The 19288-nt window shown below is 45.0% G+C and overlaps 6 protein-coding genes across 6 annotated transcripts; 2 read left to right on the forward strand and 4 right to left on the reverse strand.

Annotated features, from left to right (window-relative positions):
- Positions 1–49: 49 nt before the first annotated feature.
- Positions 50–2139, reverse strand: FA14DRAFT_159045 (uncharacterized protein). The gene has a single exon (XM_025498028.1). The coding sequence runs from the start codon at positions 2090–2092 to the stop codon at positions 125–127; it is 1968 nt and encodes a 655-aa protein (XP_025356854.1). The 5' UTR covers positions 2093–2139; the 3' UTR covers positions 50–124.
- A 161-nt stretch (positions 2140–2300) lies between these two features.
- FA14DRAFT_159046 (uncharacterized protein) lies at positions 2301–3167 on the forward strand. The gene is made up of 2 exons (XM_025498029.1): positions 2301–2983; positions 3054–3167. The coding sequence occupies exons 1-2, from the start codon at positions 2372–2374 to the stop codon at positions 3081–3083; spliced, it is 642 nt and encodes a 213-aa protein (XP_025356855.1). The 5' UTR covers positions 2301–2371; the 3' UTR covers positions 3084–3167.
- Positions 2869–3841, reverse strand: FA14DRAFT_159047 (putative 60S ribosomal protein L38). The gene is made up of 2 exons (XM_025498030.1): positions 3785–3841; positions 2869–3603 (listed from the first exon to the last, which is right to left on the reverse strand). The coding sequence occupies exons 1-2, from the start codon at positions 3785–3787 to the stop codon at positions 3355–3357; spliced, it is 252 nt and encodes an 83-aa protein (XP_025356856.1). The 5' UTR covers positions 3788–3841; the 3' UTR covers positions 2869–3354.
- Positions 3842–4190: 349 nt separating this feature from the next.
- Positions 4191–4729, reverse strand: FA14DRAFT_159048 (uncharacterized protein). Its single transcript, XM_025498031.1, has 3 exons — positions 4701–4729; positions 4549–4635; positions 4191–4467 (listed from the first exon to the last, which is right to left on the reverse strand). The coding sequence occupies exons 1-3, from the start codon at positions 4701–4703 to the stop codon at positions 4291–4293; spliced, it is 267 nt and encodes an 88-aa protein (XP_025356857.1). The 5' UTR covers positions 4704–4729; the 3' UTR covers positions 4191–4290.
- Positions 4730–4934: 205 nt separating this feature from the next.
- On the forward strand, positions 4935–16862 carry FA14DRAFT_186761 (uncharacterized protein). The gene is made up of 3 exons (XM_025501531.1): positions 4935–14969; positions 15443–15766; positions 15822–16862. The coding sequence occupies exons 1-3, from the start codon at positions 5102–5104 to the stop codon at positions 16694–16696; spliced, it is 11067 nt and encodes a 3688-aa protein (XP_025356858.1). The 5' UTR covers positions 4935–5101; the 3' UTR covers positions 16697–16862.
- On the reverse strand, positions 16743–18113 carry FA14DRAFT_175867 (uncharacterized protein; the record flags this gene model as incomplete). The annotated part of the gene is made up of 1 exon (XM_025500620.1): positions 16743–18113. One exon carries the CDS (start codon positions 18111–18113, stop codon positions 16743–16745), a length of 1371 nt encoding a protein of 456 aa, XP_025356859.1.
- Positions 18114–19288: the final 1175 nt, after the last annotated feature.

Consider the following 19288-nt stretch of genomic DNA (forward strand, 5'->3'; position numbering starts at 1 on the left):
TTGTACTTTCACACATACACATGCATACTCAAACACACACACACATATGTCTCTAATGACAGCTCATGCAAAAATCAATTGACCTTCTCCGAAAGGAAAGGCTGTTTACGTACACAGAATAGACTCAGAAGCGATTGCGTAGTTTTGAGTCCAAGTCTTTTGCATTGACGGCTTCTGATGATGGGGAGGATGATGACCAGACTTGGTTGGAGGTATTTTCGACAGGTTTGAGAGGCAGACCTGCCATGACAGCAGAAGTGCCTGTTAATCTTGGACCAGTGAGCATACGTAAGATCCTTCGAACGTATCCAGATAAGATATAAGGAGAATCTTCATTGAGAGAAGATAACATTGCTAATCCCAAAGCCAAAAGGGCCACATCACCATTTCTCACGCTTTTCACTTTGCCTTGTTTTGCTAAGATTTGCCATGAACTATCGAGTGAAAGACGACCTACATAAACGCCCAATTGAGCCCTTCTTGCTGCTGGAACGGCGTAAATGAAGATAGATGATAAGAAACCGTTCAAGAAAAATCTTGATCTTGGCATGAAATTTTTGGGGAAATATTGTTGAAAAAGACAAGTGAATGCCCAAGCAGTTGCAATACTACCACTGATCACCGTTGCACCTTGACAAACGCTCATAACGAAACGAAACAGAGATCCTTCTGGATCACGTTTCCAGCTTTTTAGCTTGAACAGATTAAAAACAGCCGTGATTGCACCGACGAACTTTGCACTTTGCTTCCATTCCGTTGCCCAGTAGTTTAGGTAGTTTGTACGGCAAGATGGCTCGGTAGGATGAAGCATGGCACACAATAAACGAGAATGAGCCGGATGAGCGGGCGACCAGTCCAGCACGGGGTTGATTTTGGAAAAAGGTGTTGTTGGACCGGCGGAAGGGTTGAGAGCAGCCAATGACGGTGAAGTGAATCCGGGGAAAGGTGTTTGATTTTTCTTTGGCGTGCTTAACAATGCAACATGATCGGCAATCTCTCTTTTGGTTGGCCATGCCATCGAAGCAGGGAGGTCTTTCGGTTTTGCAGGAACGTACGAAGTTGAACGTGCAAGGATAAAATCACCGTATGATTTCGGGAAACAATCCGGCTCGAATAGGAAAGCCCACAGCAGTTGACCATTACCGATAGCATACAGCAATGCTGTATCACACCATTCCGGTATCCATGATACCAAAGAAGATCGTCTACGATGCAAGGCATCTACGTGGAAATATAATCCTTTTGTGAACAAATCCAATGCAAACGTTTTTCGAGGGAAAGTGGCCGCTCCAGGTCTTGATGCTACTTGAGAAGGTAAAAGGTATAGAGCAGGTGAGGCGGCCAATGCAGAGAGAAAAGGAACGATTCCATCACCATGAGCTGTACGAACGACTTTTGCCAAGAATCGAGTTCGATGGGAAGCTTCCGGTAAAGAGGAAGGCGACAAAGATGGCAATGAAGACAATGCCTTAATCCGAACGAATGTAAGAAAGTAGTTTATGTTCCGATATAAAAAGGTGAACAAAGCGAAAGCGAAGCCAGTCTTGGCGGCAGTTGCAGAAAAGAGTGCTTTGATTGCTTCTCCAGGAGATTTACGTCGTAAAAGGCCAGGTAGGATTGCCTGTAGTGCAGATTGTATAAGGTAACCAATCATGAATGATCGCAAGGATGTTCTAGTTGTAAGAGGCAGAACATCATCCTCAAAAGCGTTGGCGATTGCTGTTTGAGCGGTTGGTCCGGGTTGTTTGATTGCATCGTTTCCTATTGATGTTAATGCAGTCATTGGCACAAACGGTGAAGCTCCTCTAGGTAATCCTGAACTGGGTGTGGAAGGGTATGAAGCACTTGGAGTGGGAGGATTGGTGGAAGAATTAGAACGAGATCGCAAAGGAGGCGGTGGACGTGCGAATCCCAGCTTAGCGAGCACGACTTGTACTGAACGTGCTTCATTCGCAGTCATGGCAAAGCTTAGAGGGTAAGACAGCTGTGTATTGCCGTCATCTTCGGGATATTCCGACGTGGATCCTGAGCTTCCATTTCCGTTTTGTTTTGAAATCGATCGCCTCTTTTGACCTGGTCTAGGAGCCACCATTTTTTTGGTGAAGGATGTCGTTTGCAATCAAACACGTTTTCATTTCCCCACATGAGTGTGACGCTAAGAAGCAGGTTTCATTTTTGTGCTTTGAGTGGAAGAGAGACGCGTGCGGTCACACTTGGCTGGGGACACACACGGCTTGGGCTTGCTGGCTGTAATTTCTAGTTGGCGTTGTCGCCCTCGCCCTAACACAACAGGTGCAACACTTATCCTTCTCCCCTTCATCAATTGCAAAAGATGCGGTCACAGACATTGTTTGCGGTCTTGATGGCCTTGATGGCTTTAATGGTCTCGCAAGCTGATGGTTTGTACTTTTATCTAAATCCAAAAGAAACCCAATGTTTCTACGAAGAATTACCAGCGGATACAGTTGTTGTTGGACACTATATGGCGGAAACGTGGGATAAGGATAACCACGTCTTTCACATCAATGAAGATCTAGGTATCAACATCGTTGTCAGAGAGGTCAAAGAAGAACATTTGGTCACTTCTACTCTAGGACCCGCCGAAGGAAAGTTTGCCTTTACATCACATGAAGCTGGAGATCACTCTATTTGCTTAAGCACCCGATTAACCACAAACGAAGCCGCAAGACTTCCAATGGACGAACATCATCATCAAGTTCGAATGCATCTAGACATCATCATCGGTGAAGCAAAGCCCGATAACTCTCATGCGGATCGTGCACATATTCGTGATCTTGCTTCTCGTGTTCAAGATTTGAACGATAAATTACGTGATATTCGTAAAGAACAACAATTTCAACGTGAACGAGAGATTGACTTTAGGAATGCAAGTGAAAAGACAAATACTCGTGCTTTGTTTTGGAGTATCGTACAAGCTGTTGTCTTGGTAGCCACATGCGCATGGCAAGCAACACATTTGAGAGTGAGTTCCTGGCCAGCCAGACAGCCAAGATAATGTCATTATTACTAACTCATCATTCTTCTCTAAACAGACTTTCTTCGACCACAGAAAGATTCGATGAATACTACACTGTTTTCCCTCTGCCTCAATCATATGTACCATGTAGCATTATTAGCACAATTTATCAATCCTTTCCACAACCTCAGCACACGCACCCCTTACGGGAACCCCACCCCTTTCTCAGTGTGAATGAGTATATGTGATTGCTAATTGACAAGATGTGGTCGATAGTACATCACGGTAAGCTGGCTTTGGCTGTGTGAAGCGATGAATACCGTGTGAATGATGTGGGAGGCGATCCAACCCATAAGAAGCGTTTTAGGTTCTCGCGCTTACTTGCGTGCAGATTTGGCCTTAACACCGATATCTTGAACGTTCAATCCTGGTGGCAGGGATTGTTTAAGCTTTTCTGCCTTTTCAGCATCATCAACGACCAAGGTGTACAAGTAACGAGAGCAACGGATCTTGAATTTGGTTTGAGAACCGCCGGATGTCTTGACAGTCTTTTTGACACGAGCGGATCTGGCGTCCTTTCTCCTTGCGATTTCAAGGAAATGTTTAATGTCGGTCACTTGCTTAGGCTGTAAGATTGGGATAAAAGAGAGCGGTGTTAGAGAACGGTAAGGTATGATTGGAATGAGTCGAGAAGGTGTGGCTGGACTGCTGTTATTCCATAAAAGTATATCCATCCGATCCTCCCTCATCTTCACTACTCCATAGAACGTCTTGTTCTCCAGCCGTTTGCCCAATCGTGATACTCACCATTTTGATTATATTTGACCGAGAATGTGATGGTGAAGCAAGCTTGAAAGGTTCAAGAAGGATTTTGTGTAAATCTCGTGCAGCTTGAGAAGCTCAGGGCCAAATATAGCAGGCGATAGCGCAGGGCAGAATAACGCGCGCAGTTTAACTTGCATTATAACGCTCTTTTGCCTGTTCAAACCAGCAGCGGCAGGAAGATGAAGCGCACGTGAAGATTATTGCAAGAAATTGGAGATTGTCCTGTCAAGCTTAGTGGGAAGCTGGCACGCTACACGTGTAGACAGGATGGACAGATACACTTCCTGTGCCTGGCCTCAGCATCATCAGAACAAGGACATCTTAAAATCAAGCTTTTCTGATCATGATGTGGGACATATGTGGTCGATAGTCATGAGCTAAAATTTATATGGTATCGAAAATCTCCATTACTGCCCTATAATACATGCTTTTAGACCCTGTTTTGCGCATTTCCCTTTCTCTACGGTTATCCTAAGCTTTATTGAAGATCACGCTCCTTTCCTGGCTTCCTTTGCCTTCTTCTTTGCCGCTTCTTTCTGCATCACTAGTCCAACAAATGCTCCCACCACACCCAATCCTAGCACCAAGATGATTGCCGGCAATCTGATCGCCCAAACTCTGGGTGGAAAGTATGCTTGTATGATCGAATCAGAAGGGAATAGGGGCTGTCAAAGGGGGTTTTTGGGAGACACGGTCAGCCTGATACCGTCCTAAATACACTCATGGCCACCATTTGCTTAGCTCACCGTAATCAGCGCCCAGACTGTGTAATATGAAAACACAAATGTTGCAACAGCAAGCAGTGAGCCGCCCAAGAGTCGATCGGATAGTGCCTGAGAGGTAAAGCAGAGTGTTAGAGAGATTCCAAAAGTGTGATGTTCCCCCCATTTCCACTTACCATATTAATCTTGTGATGATGATGGAGTGTTGTTCTTTGTTCTTTTGCGCACACGCATGCATTCATCATTCCCATTAATTTACACAGGCACTAAACGCGTACGCCCACGTTGTACTCCACCTTGATCAAGGCACTTTGGCAGTCTAACCTGAAAGGGGTCTTCATCATTGCATGTGTCGCGCTCAGACAACTTTTTGTTCAATGGCGATCCATCTTCTCATAAACGCATTCATCATCAAATATCGTCAAATTGCAGGAGTCACTCTTTCCCCCCTTTGACAGCATACCCAATCTCCTATCTAGCCAAAAAGATATAAAGCCCACTTTTTGGACAAACATCTACCAATGAATTGACAACGACCACAAGTTCATAGACACAATACCCAACAACCGCGCCCAACATGCTCGAAGGTGTTCTGGCTTCAGTCTTGAACCGCTTCTTGGCATCGTATGTGGATGGCTTGAATACGTCTCAGCTAAATGTTGGTATTTGGAGTGGTGATGTGAAATTACGAAATTTACGATTAAAGACTTCAGCTTTGGATAAATTTCGTCTTCCGATCGATGTTAAAGAGGGATATTTGGGTGATCTGACACTTTCAATACCTTGGTCAAATTTAAAGGGAAAGCCGGTTCGTGTATTGGTGGAAAATGTTTACCTTTTAGCCGCACCGAGAAATGCAAATGTGGACGTAGACGAAGCAGAAGAAGATGAAAGAGCACAAGCAGCCAAACAGGAAAAGCTTGCCAATGCAGAATTACTCGGTCGCAATGGCAGCAGTTCCGTCTCGATGAGCGCAGAAGATGCACAAAAGAGTGAAAGCTTTACAAGCTCACTTGTTACCAAGATTGTGGATAATTTGCAAATCACAGTGCGAAACATTCATATCCGATACGAAGACGATCTATCCAATCCTGAGCATCCCTTCTCGGCAGGTTTGACATTGGCAGAATTCTCTGCAGTCTCAACCGACAAGGATTGGAATCCGACATTCATTCAAAACAGTGCCGATGGAATTCACAAATTGGCACGGCTAGAGTCCTTGGCTGCATACTGGGACACAGACACAGTCTCTCTAGCAGGCTATCCCGTCGAAGAAGCTCAAGAGAAGTTCAAGAGTCTCATCGCTCGAGAGGGGAATGTTCCATCGCATCAATTTATTCTATCTCCCGTCTCGGGTGCTGGTAGATTGACAATGCGTCGTAAAATGACTCCCGAAACCCCAAAGGTCAATGCAGAGTTGCTGTTTGATCAACTCGGTTTCGCTTTGGATGATGAACAATACAGGGACATCATCTCAGTCACCGATCTCTTCCACTTTTTCACTCGATATGCGCAATATCGACGCTTCCGTCCTGCTCCAGAAGAATTGGAAGAGAACAGACCGAGAGCATTATTGCAGTTTGCGGGAAGAGCAATTCTCAACGAAGTTCACGAGAAACATCGCGTTTGGAGTTGGGACTATTTCCGTCAAAGACGAGATGACAGAAAGGAGTATGTCCGCCTTTTCAAAGAGAAAGAATATGAAAACCAAAAAGCCAACCAAAAGCAAGCTGCGGTACAGCCAACGACAAGCGACAGCGGCTCAGAATTGGCCGAATTGGAACGTAGATTATCCTACAAAGATATCCGCTTCTATCGCTCGATTGCACGCAGTGAATTGCGACGTGAACGATTGCAAAAGCGTAAAGAAGAAGTTGAAAGCGGACATTCAACTGCACAACAACAAGGTGCCGGTGGTGGCTGGCTTGGTTGGATTTGGCGAGGTAATGCAAATGCAGATGAGAACAACGATGGAATGCTTAACGAAGAACAACGTAAGGAGTTGTATGATGCGATTGAATGGGACGAAGATAATGCATCTTCGATCGCACAAGCGGTCGACCTTCCAGGCGATGCAATGAAATTACGCATGACTACAAAGCTTCAAACAGGTTCTTTCACTTTACGGGATCATTCGCGGGGTAATGACGTAATCTCTTTAGTGTTTGATTCGCTAAAGGGAAGTATGATTCAAAGGATTGACAATTTGCAAGCCGCAATCTCTTTGGGTGGCTTGCGTGTCTACGATGGTACACTGCCAAATACTCTCTATCCACAAATTGTTCGTGTAAAGGATGAAGAGCTTGAACGATCTGTATCAAATTCCCGACAAAATTCCCGAGACGAGAATGCGTTGGAAGCCGTTCATCAGGAAAGCGATCCCGAAAATCCATTCTTCGCACTGGAATTTGAGCATAAACCGTTGGATAAAAGGGCGGACAACGCACTTACCTTGCGAATGCGATCGTTGGAGATCATCTATCACAAGACATACGTTGAGTCGATTGTTCGCTTCTTCCAGCCTCCCGAGTCTGAGTTGGAATTTATCGGAGCTTTGATCGATGTGGCAAGCGAGACGTTGGAAGGTATCCGTAAAGAGACTAGAGCAGGTCTTGAGAGTGCTCTAGACAATCACAAAACAATTGATGTAGATTTGGCCATTCAAGCGCCCATTATCATAGTGCCAGAAGAGCCGACGCGAAAAGATTGTCAGCATATCGTTTTGGATGCCGGTAAAATCTCGCTAAACAGTGTCCTGGCCGATCAAAGTGCGATTGAGACAGTAAAGTCCCGACAAGGGAAGCAGTACACTGACGATGATTACAAACAACTTGAAGATCTGATGTACGACAGATTCTTTGTCAAATTAGAATCCACCCAATTGGTCATGGGAAAGAATCTCGAACAATGTATGCGCAGTCTGTCGGGAACATCGCAAGAAGATCATGAAATGCACTTGCTGGAAAGAATCAATTTGGACTTCACCTTGCATAATTCCATCTTGCCAAAAGCACCAAATTTGACAAAATTCAAAATGACAGGTCATTTGCCAATCCTTCGAGTCAATTTCTCGGACCGGAAGTACAAAGTGCTCATGGCCGTCATTGATGTTGCCATTCCAGATTTGGATGACAAAGCAAGCGCTCCAAAATCGGAAGCAAATGGCAAGATTTCCGAAATTGAACAAACACTGGAACCTCCTACTGCTTCTAAACGACGAAGTCGAAGCACGTTGCAAGCTTCTAGCAGCAGTGCTACCTTTGATCTTAACCGAGAGCGTAGATCGAGAATTGCCAGTCAAATGCGTGGAGGTGATGAATACCTCGTTGATTCAACAACAGTGGACGAAGACGATGACGAAAACGAGAATGCTTTCGAAGATGCAGAAGATGCTACGGCAGATCGTATCAATGCTCATCAGAAAACGTTTGAACTGCAATTCGTTGTAGATGCATTGCAAGGAAGCATATACAAATCCAACACTGACCCCTCCAAACCTGATAGATTGCTCGTTGAGGCAAGCTTTGAAGGATTTGAACTAGGTGTGGCAGTCTATCCTTATCATCTTGAGGTTGATGTCGGTTTGAGAAGTTTGGATATTGAGGACAAAATCGTTCAGCAAAAGGGTGATGTCTTTAAACATATCATCACGAGTAAAACAGTGGATGACGGAGCAACAAGAGGTGGTACAGGAGATTCTGTTCATCTCACAAAGAATGATAAAGATTTGGTCCGCGTCAAATATACCCGCGTACAGACAGATTCTCCGGAATTCATGACAGTATATGAGGGTATCGATCAAAGCATCAACGTGGAACTGTCAACGATCAATTTGATGCTTACACGAGTCAGCATTTTAGCCTTGTACGATTGGATCATGACAACATTTGTGCCTCCAGACTCGGCCACGCCAACTGCAAACGGTAACGCCGAAAAGCAAATCGAGGATAGCGAAGATCAGCAAGTGACAGCGCCACCCACTGATGGCCGAAAAGAGAAATTGCGCGTACGAGTGAAGCTCACCTCAATTGTGTTGCGATTGAACAATGATGGAGAATTATTGGCTACCTTGACTTTGTCTACTGCAGACGTTGCCGTGCTTTTACGCGGCAATACTCTTCGGGTTGCATCACGTATTGGCTCATTATCCCTATTCGACAACACACAACGAGAAGCAGCCTCGCCTGAATTCAAGAATTTGTTATCCATTGAAGGAGATGAATTGGCAGACTTTACCTATGAAACATTCGACGAAGCTGATGGTCAGACTTATCCGGGATACGATATGGCTGTTTGGTTGCGAACGGGATCGCTTCGGTTCGTGTTTGTTGAAGAGACGATGGCTGATTTGTTGCGCTTCTTTAGCAAGTTTGCACAAATGAAAGCAGTGTATGATGCTGCAACAATGGCAGCAAGTGCTCAAGCCACACAATTACAGTCCAAAGCCATGAAGATGCATTATGATATCTTGATTCGAACACCAATCGTTGTTATGCCACGCGAAGCAGATGTGTCTGCAGATTCCATCACGGCTCACTTGGGTGAGATTTATGCTCATAACACATTCTTGGCTGATCAAAACGATCCTTCTCGTGCTTTGATCAAGATTGAAGCGGGTATTCGACATATCCGACTGGCATCTCGATTCATTCAAAAACGCAAAGCACATCACGTACAAATGATTGACGATGTGAATATTGAAGTGGATATCACTCAACAAGACGGCTTGACGAGAGAAGCATCAAATGAAGGCCAAGACAACGCTACCGCCTCCACTGCACAAGAACCAGATATGCAAATTTTGGCTAAAATGTCTGATGTCTCGATCAATTTGACCGAACAGCAATATCAATTCATCATGGGCTTAATGCAAAGCATACCAAAAGCCTTTGCTACGATTGATGAAGATGATGAAGAGGGTGCTACAGCAATATCGCCAACCTTATCTGAGAATATGCAGCAGACACAAGAGCAAAACAAGAAACCCGTGGATAAGCCAGCAATTGATTTGTTACCCGAATTAGGCACCACGGGAAGAGACACCGAAGGAGCTACTGTTTCATTGAGTACGAGCATTGATTTGTTATTCAGTGTGAATGCAATCAATGTCGAGTTATTCTCTTCAGCTGCTATCGATCAAGAAACAATGCACAAATCATCTTTGGCTCGCCTGGCATTGACGGGATCAGAAGTGAAGTTAAAGATGCTCTCCGATTCATCTCTTGAAGCAGAAGTAGCATTGAAAGCATTCAACGTCACAGATACACGAATTGACAAACAGACACAATTCCGTGACATCATCCCAGCAATCGCTCATGAAGGTCATCAATTCATGTTGAGTTACTCGATGGGCAGTGATGGTAGTGCATTGGCCTTGGTCACCGTTGACTCTCCCAAAGTCATCTTTTCGTTGGACCCACTGTTTGCATTGGTGGACTTTTTCATGAGCGCTTTCAATGAACAGCAAATCGAACCTGAACAGCCATCTCGAGCAATGTCACGCAAACAACTCGAAACCAGTCAACAGAGCCGCAGAACGACGAACAAAGAACGTCAAGCAAAGAAAGCACAACAGGAAGCACCAGCTAAACCGGAAAGCACAGCTACGCTTGCATTCCGAATCAATGTTGTCGATCCAACAATCATTCTCTTGGCCGAGCCTGAAAAAGCTGATACAAAAGCCATCATTCTCTCCATTCGTCAAGTGTTAATGTCACAACAAGGTATTCTTGCTCTAAAAGTTGATCAATTCGGCATGTTTATGTGCAGAATGAACAGACCAAAAGATACAGTTCGACTGGTGGATAACTTTGATATCGCAATGAGCTTGGATAGCAGAGATGCTGGTGGACCATTACAACAAACCAATACCAATATTGAGGTGAACGTAGATCCGATCATCATGCGCGTTTCCCTCAAGGATATGGTGATGATCAGTAATGTGATCAACAGAGCGATTGAATTGAGCAGCAAAACCGGTTCAGGCTCCAACGCCAAGGACACATCAAAAGGTGCTCCATCTCGCGTGAGCAGCGCAGGAGGTGCTGTTCAAACGATTCGTGCTGGAGAAGGAGAAGGATCTGACGCAGTCGCATCAACGAAAACTGCTGGACTCTCGGAAGATGGTCATAGATTAGAAGCTGCAGAACTTTTGGTCACCAAAGAAGTTCTCAAAGCCGATTTGCAGGGTATTCAATTGATTCTAATTGGAGATGTTCATTCGTTGCCACTCCTTGACTGTAGCATCGCTGCTTTCAGTGTAGATGTTCGTGATTGGACTTCGGATATGCGTGCAGCACTCTCGATCGGAATGCATGTGAATTACTACAATTTGAAAAAGAGTCATTGGGAACCTCTTATTGATCCTTGGAATTTGGATTTCTCAATGGAAAGCAAAGCAGGTAGCAACACCATGACCTTGTCATCAAAGCGAACAATGGAATTGAACATCACCAACACATTAATTGAACAAGTGATGACCAATCTTTCCGTCATTCAAGAAAATGTTCGCGAAGGAGAGGATAATCCTGATCGTGAAAATCAAGCCCCTTTCGTAATCCGTAATAGGACTGGATACAGAGTCAGCTTATGGGGACAACATCAGGGTGATGCCAAAGGACCACGACATGGTGCTCAGCATATTGATGACGGTCACGATTTGCCTTGGCGATTTGAGAGTTGGAAGGTGATGCGTGATCACATTCTCGATCGTACTGGAGGCGGAAACGAGTTAACCGTACACATTGAAGGAATGGCTTGGGAGCGTATCCGGCACTTGAACGTCGATCAACAAGGCGAAAAGATTGTAAATCTCCGTCCAAAGATTGATCGCGTTGCACATAGGCTGTTGTGCGATGTCAGCTTGGAGAACAATGTCAAGGTTGTCACTCTGAGAAGCACCTTCAATATCGAAAACAACACGCTCGTACCGATCGAGTTTGTTGTTCTGGACAGCAATGGAGATTTGACGGATATCATTCGCAAAATTGCCCCTGGTTCAAGCTGTCCTGTTCCGATCGAAGCCGCTTTCCATTCACGAATCCGGATGAGACCTGATCCAGGTTTCGAGTATGGTTGGTCGAATGAGGCTGTTGGGTGGCAAGAATTGATCAAAAAGTCCACCCGAGTCTTGACCTGCAATGACGGCAATGAACACGAAGCGCCTTTCCGATTCCAATGCTTCACAAAGTTTGATCGAAATGATCCTTTGGCAAGACAATACCCAAGACTCACTTTGTGTGTTCGTGCTCCGGTTGAGGTTGAGAACCTTTTGCCGTATGACATACAATATCGCATCTTTGACAAGAATCACAACCGCAATTGGTCAAGCTTCCTAAGAAAGGGAGGCGTTTCACCAATTCATGTTGTTGATCTTTCGCATTTGCTCTTGCTTTCGATTGATGTTCAGTCGTCCGTCTTTTCACCTTCAGAGTTTGCCATCATTTCTACTGATAATGGAGATGATTTCCCTGTGGAGAAATTCCTGACATTGGCCGATGCCGAAAACCTGAAGCTGCAACTACGACTGCATTACCACAAATATGCCGATAGTGGAGGCGCTTTCAAGGTGCAGATCTATTCGCCTTACATCTTTGTCAACCTGACTGGATTGCCTTTCTCCCTCAAGACAAAGAGCTGGATCGGAGGGGCAAAATTGGTAGCTGGTCAAGATCCAGGATCCAGCAAGAGCATTGCCGATGTTCGACGTGAACCTGAACCATTCTTGTTCAGTCACAGTACCCGTGATAGACGTAATCGCGTTCAATTACGAGTCGGTGACTCAAGTTGGAGTAGACCAATGTCTTTTGACGCAGTTGGTTCAGAGACTGAGCTTACCATTCCTTCCAGTAGCCGCAATGAGGAAATCCATCTTGGTTTGACGATCGAAGAAGGTTTGGGCAAGTTCAAATTGAGCAAGGTTGTTAAACTGACACCCAGATACATGGTTCGCAACAATTTGGGGGAAGAGGTAAACATCCGCGAAGTGGGTGGTGCTGATGTTGTCACTGCACAAACGGAAGGTAGACAACCTTTGCATTTCCTTCGTGTTGGGGCAAGTAAACAAATGTGTTTGGCATACCCTGGTCTTAACAACAAGTGGACTTCGCCATTCAATTTGGAAGATATCGGTAGAGTCCATTTGCGTATCGCTCGCGCAGGTCATCAACAACATTTGATCAAGGTGGACGTCTTGCTTGAAGGTCCAACAATCTTTATCTCTCTCGAGCATGAAAAAGGGCCATGGCCGTTCATGCTGCGCAATGAGAGTGATTATACAATCACATTCATGCAAGCCATTGAACGTGGGGATGCAAAACAAGAAGGTGGAGCAGATGAAGCCGTGGGTAAACGATACGAACTCAAACCGCGTAGTAAGATGAAGTACGCTTGGGATTATCCTGCCATGCCGGATAAGACTGTCAAATTGGTAGCAAATGGCAAAGAGAGAAATGTCAATATCCTCGAAATCGGTAGTTTGCTTCCATTCAAATTCCCAAGCGGTGATGGAAGAGGAAACCGCATTGTTTCTTTGGACGTTCGTGCTGATGGACCGACGCAAACCCTCGTGATCAGCAACTGGAGCGAAGCGCACAGCAACTACAAGATGAAGAGACAAAATAGCACCCTTTCACGCACCGAAACCATGCGTACAGATGTAGGTTTCGAAGCTGTGGATGTGGATACAAAGATTATTTCTTCTTTCAATATCGAACTCGAAGGACTTGGTATCTCGCTCATTAATCGTGCACAACAAGAACTTGCCTATGTAAGCTTCCGAGGATTGGAGTTCCACTACAGTGAAAGCGAGGTGACCACAGCGTTCAACGTGATCTGCAAATGGATCCAAATCGATAACCAACTCTTTACCGGGCTGTTCCCGATCGTCCTGTACCCTGCAGTTATTGCCCCAAATCAATCCGCTTTGGAAAGCCATCCTACCTTGCAAGCAAGTTTGATCAGAAGCAAAGATGAATCTCACGGTTTGGTGCACATCAAATATGCAAGTTTCCTATTGCAAGAAGTGACTGTGGAATTGGATGAAGACTTCCTGTTTGCTTGTTTGGATTTCGCAAAGATTGAAAGTGGTGGTAAATCAGAAGATGATTCCGCTACCGATTTCGCAGAAAATCCCCGTGAGATCCCTGATCCGAAGGACTTAGTCGGAGGAGGTCCAGCAGGAAGCAAGGAAGGCGAAGGAGATGTCTATATTGGCATTTTGCATTTGCAACCTTTGGCGATCAATCTTTCAATTGTGCGCAGTGAAAGGAGTGGCGGTGATGAAGCAGAAGATGCTTCTTCAGGAAATCCGCTCTACTTCTTGCTCAATGCTGCCTCAATGGCAGTGGGAAGCTTGGCTGATGCTCCTATTCGTCTTTCTGCATTGGTGATCGAGAATGTCCGTCTTTCTCCAAATGTCTTGACGGAAAGAATCACGATGCATTATACACAAGCGATGTTGTTCCAAGTATACAGATTGGTCGGTAGTATTGATGTGCTGGGTAATCCGATTGGACTCTTTAACAACGTGGGCAACGGTGTCGTATCTCTCTTCTACGAACCATATCAAGGTTTGGTCATGCATGGTCATCGTGAATTAGGAATGGGAATCGCTCGTGGTGCATCAACGGCCGTCAAATCCATCGTCTTTGGTTTGTCAGATAGTGCAAGTAAGGTGACTGGATCAATCTCGCAGGGTTTAGCGGCCGCCACGATGGATCCGGCCTTTCAGGCAAGGAGGAGAATTACGAAATTCCGCAACAAACCTCGACATGCTCTTTATGGATTGCAAGCCGCAGGCGCGAGTTTCTTTACAGGCGTGACCAGTGGTGTCGAAGGTTTGGCGTTACGTCCGCTAGAAGGCGCAGAGCAGAATGGTGCGGCAGGATTTGTGACAGGAATTGGAAAGGCTTTGGTTGGCTTTGCAACAAAGCCAGCTGTTGGTATCTTTGATGCTGCTTCCAATTTGACAACGGGTGTAAAGAACAGTCTGTCCTTGTTTGATGGAGAAATTGACAGGGTTCGACTGCCGAGATTTATCGCTTCCGACGGTATTGTACGACCGTACAGCAGCCGCGAAGCTTTGGGTCAAATGTGGCTTCGTTCCTGCGATGATGGACGATTGATCAAAGAACACTATGTTGCGCATGTTGACTTGGGCAGCGGAAACCATCACAGCAAACACCTTCACCGTGGAAGTGATGCAGAGAACAAGAGCAAAAATGGCAATGGACCCAAATCAAACATGTCCGATTCATCCAATCAAGGCGATAACGTGATCATGTTGACAACAACGCGAATTCTGTTCTTAAAGACTCTCAAATTGCGATGTGCATGGGAAGTTCTATTGAATGATTTGAGTAGCATCTCTTTGGAATCTGAAGGAATTGCTTTGATTTTGAGAGGTGGATTGGCAGGACCTTTCTTACCTTTACGCGATATTGGAAGTCGACAATGGTTCTTCAAACAGATCACCAGAGTTGTTCAAAGCTATAATGCTGCCCATCAACAATAATGAATTGTACGAATATATCTTTTTTTATCTTGAATTTTATGAATGCGCAAAAGGTCGCAGAACCGCCGCTTTAAGGTCGTTGCAAAACTTATCAGTAGTTCCCTAGTATAGGATTTTTGCTATGCACACTAACTCCTGAAAAAGGTCGAAGACTGTTTGTTTAGCGCGCGCATATAACATTAATAGTAGGCTAAGACAGCATCCACCTCTGACTCTCATGCATTGCAGGCCATTCTTCAGGAGGACCATCCCGAGAATCCATTCTTCGCCCTGAAATTTGAGCATAACCCATTGGACAAACGAGCAGACAACGTCCTCACCTTACGAATGCGATCGTTGTAGATAGTATATCATAAGACATACGTCGAATCAATCGTTCGCTTCTTCCAACCTTTGCTGTGGCAGATGCTCAAGTGCAAGCCGCTCCAATCTTGGGAAATGTGGCTACGAAATTGCAAGAGCAACTCTTGTCATCTTCAGAAAGTGTGGCTGACAAGCAAATCGTTCAACCATATGCCGTGCGCGATACCGATTCCGGTCTGGTTGGATATGGTTTTGGTCGTATCAGCGAGTATAGTCAAGATCATTGGAACGAACGTCACCAGCTCCTCTCCAAAGCGGACGATGAGGACTTCTTGGGATCTTTGATCAATGACAGTATCTCCGAGCCGCATCAATACAAGCAAGGCAAAAAGGCAACCCAAAACGATGCTGATTTGCAACTCTTGGGTCTTGGAACACAAGAAAGGAACAATCGCTGCTGGTTCTCTTGTCGCTGCTACAGCCGCAAGTAAGATTGGAGGTGACGTTGATGCTTTGATCGTTGGAAATTCCGATCTAGATCCCGCAGTTGAGGCTGCAACCAAGATTTCAGGTTTGAAGAAAGTTCATGTCGCAAAAGATGCAAAGTATGAACACCTGTTCGCCGAACCTTTGGCACCTTTGATCAAAAGCGTCGTTGAAAAGGGAAATTACACTCACGTCTTTGCCGGCCATTCAGCTATCGGACCTGATGTTATGGCAAGAGCAAGTGCTTTGTTGGACGTAAGCCAAATCAGTGATATCATCGCAGTCGAATCAGAAGATACATTCCAACGTCCAATTTATGCCGGAAATGCATTGTTGACAGTCAAATCAAACGACAAAGTCAAAGTGATTACCGTTCGTGGTACCGCATTCGAAAAAGCAGCAACAGATGGCGGAAATGGTGAAAAGGCAGAAGTTGCAGCTGTGGACGGATCGGCACCAACATCATTCATTGAAGAAAAGATCAATCAATCTTCTCGACCTGATCTTGCAACCGCTCCTCGTGTCGTTTCCGGTGGTCGTGCTTTGAAATCAGGTGAAAACTTTGTTAAATACATTGAACCTTTGGCAGACGCCCTAAAGGCTGCCGTTGGTGCTTCTCGTGCCGCCGTTGATGCAGGATATGCAGACAATGCCTTGCAAGTTGGACAAACGGGTAAAATTATTGCACCTGAATTGTACGTTGCCGTCGGTATCTCAGGAGCAATTCAACATTTAGCAGGAATGAAGGATAGTAAGACAATCGTTGCCATTAACAAAGATGCTGATGCTCCAATCTTCCAAATTGCCGATCTCGGTTTGGTGGCTGATTTGTACGATGCCGTGCCCGAATTGACCGAAAAAGTTAAGTAAAACATTCATGTAATTCATTCCTAGCAATACATTATATAGTACATAATCATATCATCTCTTCGTCCTGGGATTCTTGCTGCACCAAATCCCAGTATGTCAAATGTCCCTCATCATCCAAAGTTGCGCATACTTCTTTGCGTTTATTGAGCGATAGCTTCTTTGCATTTCCTCCGCCTCTTTTTGTGAGATTGATGTGACGGCGGGGTTGCATTGGCTGGAGTGCAAGTTGCTCCCCTTTTGTCTTTGTTGGATTGAAAGATAGGTCGTCTAGTTGCAATGACACAAGCATGGTCTCCTCGCCTTCTTGGAGCAGCAAAAAGATCTCTTCAGCAGAGTAGAAGCTTAGGTCCAACGCTTTTACCTTTTCTCCGAGTTTGACGTTGGCAATTAGCAAATTTTCGTCTGCCTGACTCGTACTTACCGCAATCATAAGTGAAGCAAGTCCCTCATTCGTTTCTCTCACAAATGCAATCCTGCGATCAGAATGGGAAGCTGAAATGTGTTGACGAATGAGGGGCGAAAGATTGGTAGGAGCAAGAATGTCTTGTAAGGGTTTTGCACTGGATTGCACGCTATCATTACGACCGTCAGCCATTGTCGAATCTGGTTCGAGAGAAAGAAGGGGCTGCCATTTGCTTTCATCAACAGCACTGTTATGGGGAGCCCAATTGGCAAGTGCATGATAGAACAGCGGAGATGCGATGCTGATACATTCCACCATCACATCCTTCAAAGAGGGCAATGCCACGGCAGAGGTTTTATCTTTCTTAGCAAGACCATGTGTTGGTCCGATGTGCAAATTTGTGCCTTCACTCAACTTTGCGAAATCGCTCGAGCTTGGTGTCTTCTTTCCCAGTGTGCAAAATAGCTCATCTGCTTTCGGGTCTTCTTTCAGCGTCGAGATCGTCTCTTCAATCTTTCCATGTAGCTTTGCGTCTCGGTACCAGGGCTTGCCAGTATCAAGCATTACATCATCTTCCTCGTTGTTGTTGCGATGCAAAGTGTCGACGGGTTCCTTTGGCAATGCTTTTGCTGGGACTGCTGCACGACTACGGCTTTCTTCTCCATCTTCTTCATCATCATCTTCAACCTCATCTCCTCGAGTTTTGGCATCCATACTGATATTCAGGAGGCTTTCGATGGATCTATTATAGAAGCCCCTCTCAAAGAATTGCACCAGAAGCATTGCATTATATGGAAAATCGCCTACTCCTGCTCCGGCAACTGCTTCTGGTATCGCTTTGGAATCCCTCACTGCTTCCTGCCGTACACGCTCATACATCCAAAAGCGATAAAAGTGTGTCCAAGCTATATGCTCTTTGCCCAGTAATCTTGTCAATCGGATGGCTTCTCTTGTGATGAGTTTGAGCTTTTCCAAAATTGTACGAATCGCCTCTGTTCTATGCGCATCAAACATGTGGCCGTACTGCTCCGACCAAAGTGCACATCCCAACACTTCTTCGAAAACGAGAATCGTTCTTTGACATGCTGATATCTTCAATGAAAGTTGCTTTTGCGTTTGAATATGAAGATGAACCTCTTTCTGATGGCATCTAAGGCGAATTTCACATTTCAAGCTCACTCTCTTCCAGAATTGATAATGATAATTCAAGCTCTACTGCACATGGAGATTATTCAAATGTATCTGAAATGCCTTTCACGGCAGCATCCACCATGGCCAACCAATCATATCCATCTCAACCTTTTCCACAGGCTGACGTACATGACAACATTTGGCAAAGAGATGCACAATGGCCTCAAGAGCAAGCTGTTGGCCACAAGAAGCAAAACAAACATGTTTCTCACTCAGCTGGTGACTATAATCTTGATTCTTGGATCAACGGTCGCAAAGGTGAATTCAAGAAGCATGAAAAGCCAATTCCAAGATCTACACCACTTGCGCAGCAAAAGCCAAACGTCATGCATCGTGTTCCTGAATCAATGCCATCAAAAGACGGCAAAAATATTTAGGATGCTTAACAACGTCAGAATAACACACATACATCCGTTTATTCAAACGCAAAAGCAACTTTCATTAAAGATAAACCTCTTTCTGATGGCATCTAAGGCGAATTTCACATTTCAAGCTCACTCTCTTCCAGAATTGATAATGTTAATTCAAGCTCTACTGCACAGAGAGATTATTCAAATGTATCTGAAATGCCTTTCACGGCAGCATCCACCATAGCCAACTAATCATATCCATCTCAACCTTTTCCACAGGCTGACGTACATGACAATATTTGGCAAAGAGATGTACAATAGCCTCAAGAGCAAGCTGTTGGCCACAAGAAGCAAAACAAACATGTTTCTTTTGAGCACACCGACACGAATGCTACGCATTCACTCAACAAGTCAATCGCTCAGCCAGCTCCAATGACAACTGAGCCTGTTGCATTCAATTTCCCTGCCAATAACAGCGAACAGGAAGCAACAATTCACGCTGCACTAAAGCACATATTCGACGTACAACATGCTTCCGTATCATGCTTGCAAGACGTACAAGTTCTCTTTTCCCAGAATCAAGAGGCTTGCAAGCAATTTGCCAATCAAGTGGTGGACTTGAAAGCTCGTGTCGCTTTCTTTGAAACG

This window comes from Meira miltonrushii (genome assembly GCF_003144205.1).
Source record: "Meira miltonrushii strain MCA 3882 unplaced genomic scaffold FA14scaffold_1, whole genome shotgun sequence".
NCBI classification, from domain to species: domain Eukaryota; kingdom Fungi; phylum Basidiomycota; class Exobasidiomycetes; order Exobasidiales; family Brachybasidiaceae; genus Meira; species Meira miltonrushii.

Excerpts from the sequence above, each read along its gene's own strand:
- FA14DRAFT_159045 (XM_025498028.1), bottom strand. The coding sequence starts at position 2,092 with ATGGTGGCTCCTAGACCAGGTCAAAAGAGGCGATCGATTTCAAAACAA.
- FA14DRAFT_159046 (XM_025498029.1), top strand. The coding sequence starts at position 2,372 with ATGGCTTTAATGGTCTCGCAAGCTGATGGTTTGTACTTTTATCTAAAT. Across the intron at positions 2,984-3,053 it reads GGCAAGCAACACATTTGAGA|ACTTTCTTCGACCACAGAAA; the intron begins GTGAGTTCCTGG and ends TTCTCTAAACAG.
- FA14DRAFT_159048 (XM_025498031.1), bottom strand. Across the intron at positions 4,468-4,548 it reads CAGTCTGGGCGCTGATTACG|CCCCTATTCCCTTCTGATTC; the intron begins GTGAGCTAAGCA and ends CCCCTTTGACAG.
- FA14DRAFT_186761 (XM_025501531.1), top strand. The coding sequence starts at position 5,102 with ATGCTCGAAGGTGTTCTGGCTTCAGTCTTGAACCGCTTCTTGGCATCG. Across the intron at positions 14,970-15,442 it reads ACCTTTACGCGATATTGGAA|ATGCTCAAGTGCAAGCCGCT; the intron begins GTCGACAATGGT and ends TTGCTGTGGCAG. Across the intron at positions 15,767-15,821 it reads TGCTGATTTGCAACTCTTGG|CCGCAAGTAAGATTGGAGGT; the intron begins GTCTTGGAACAC and ends TCGCTGCTACAG.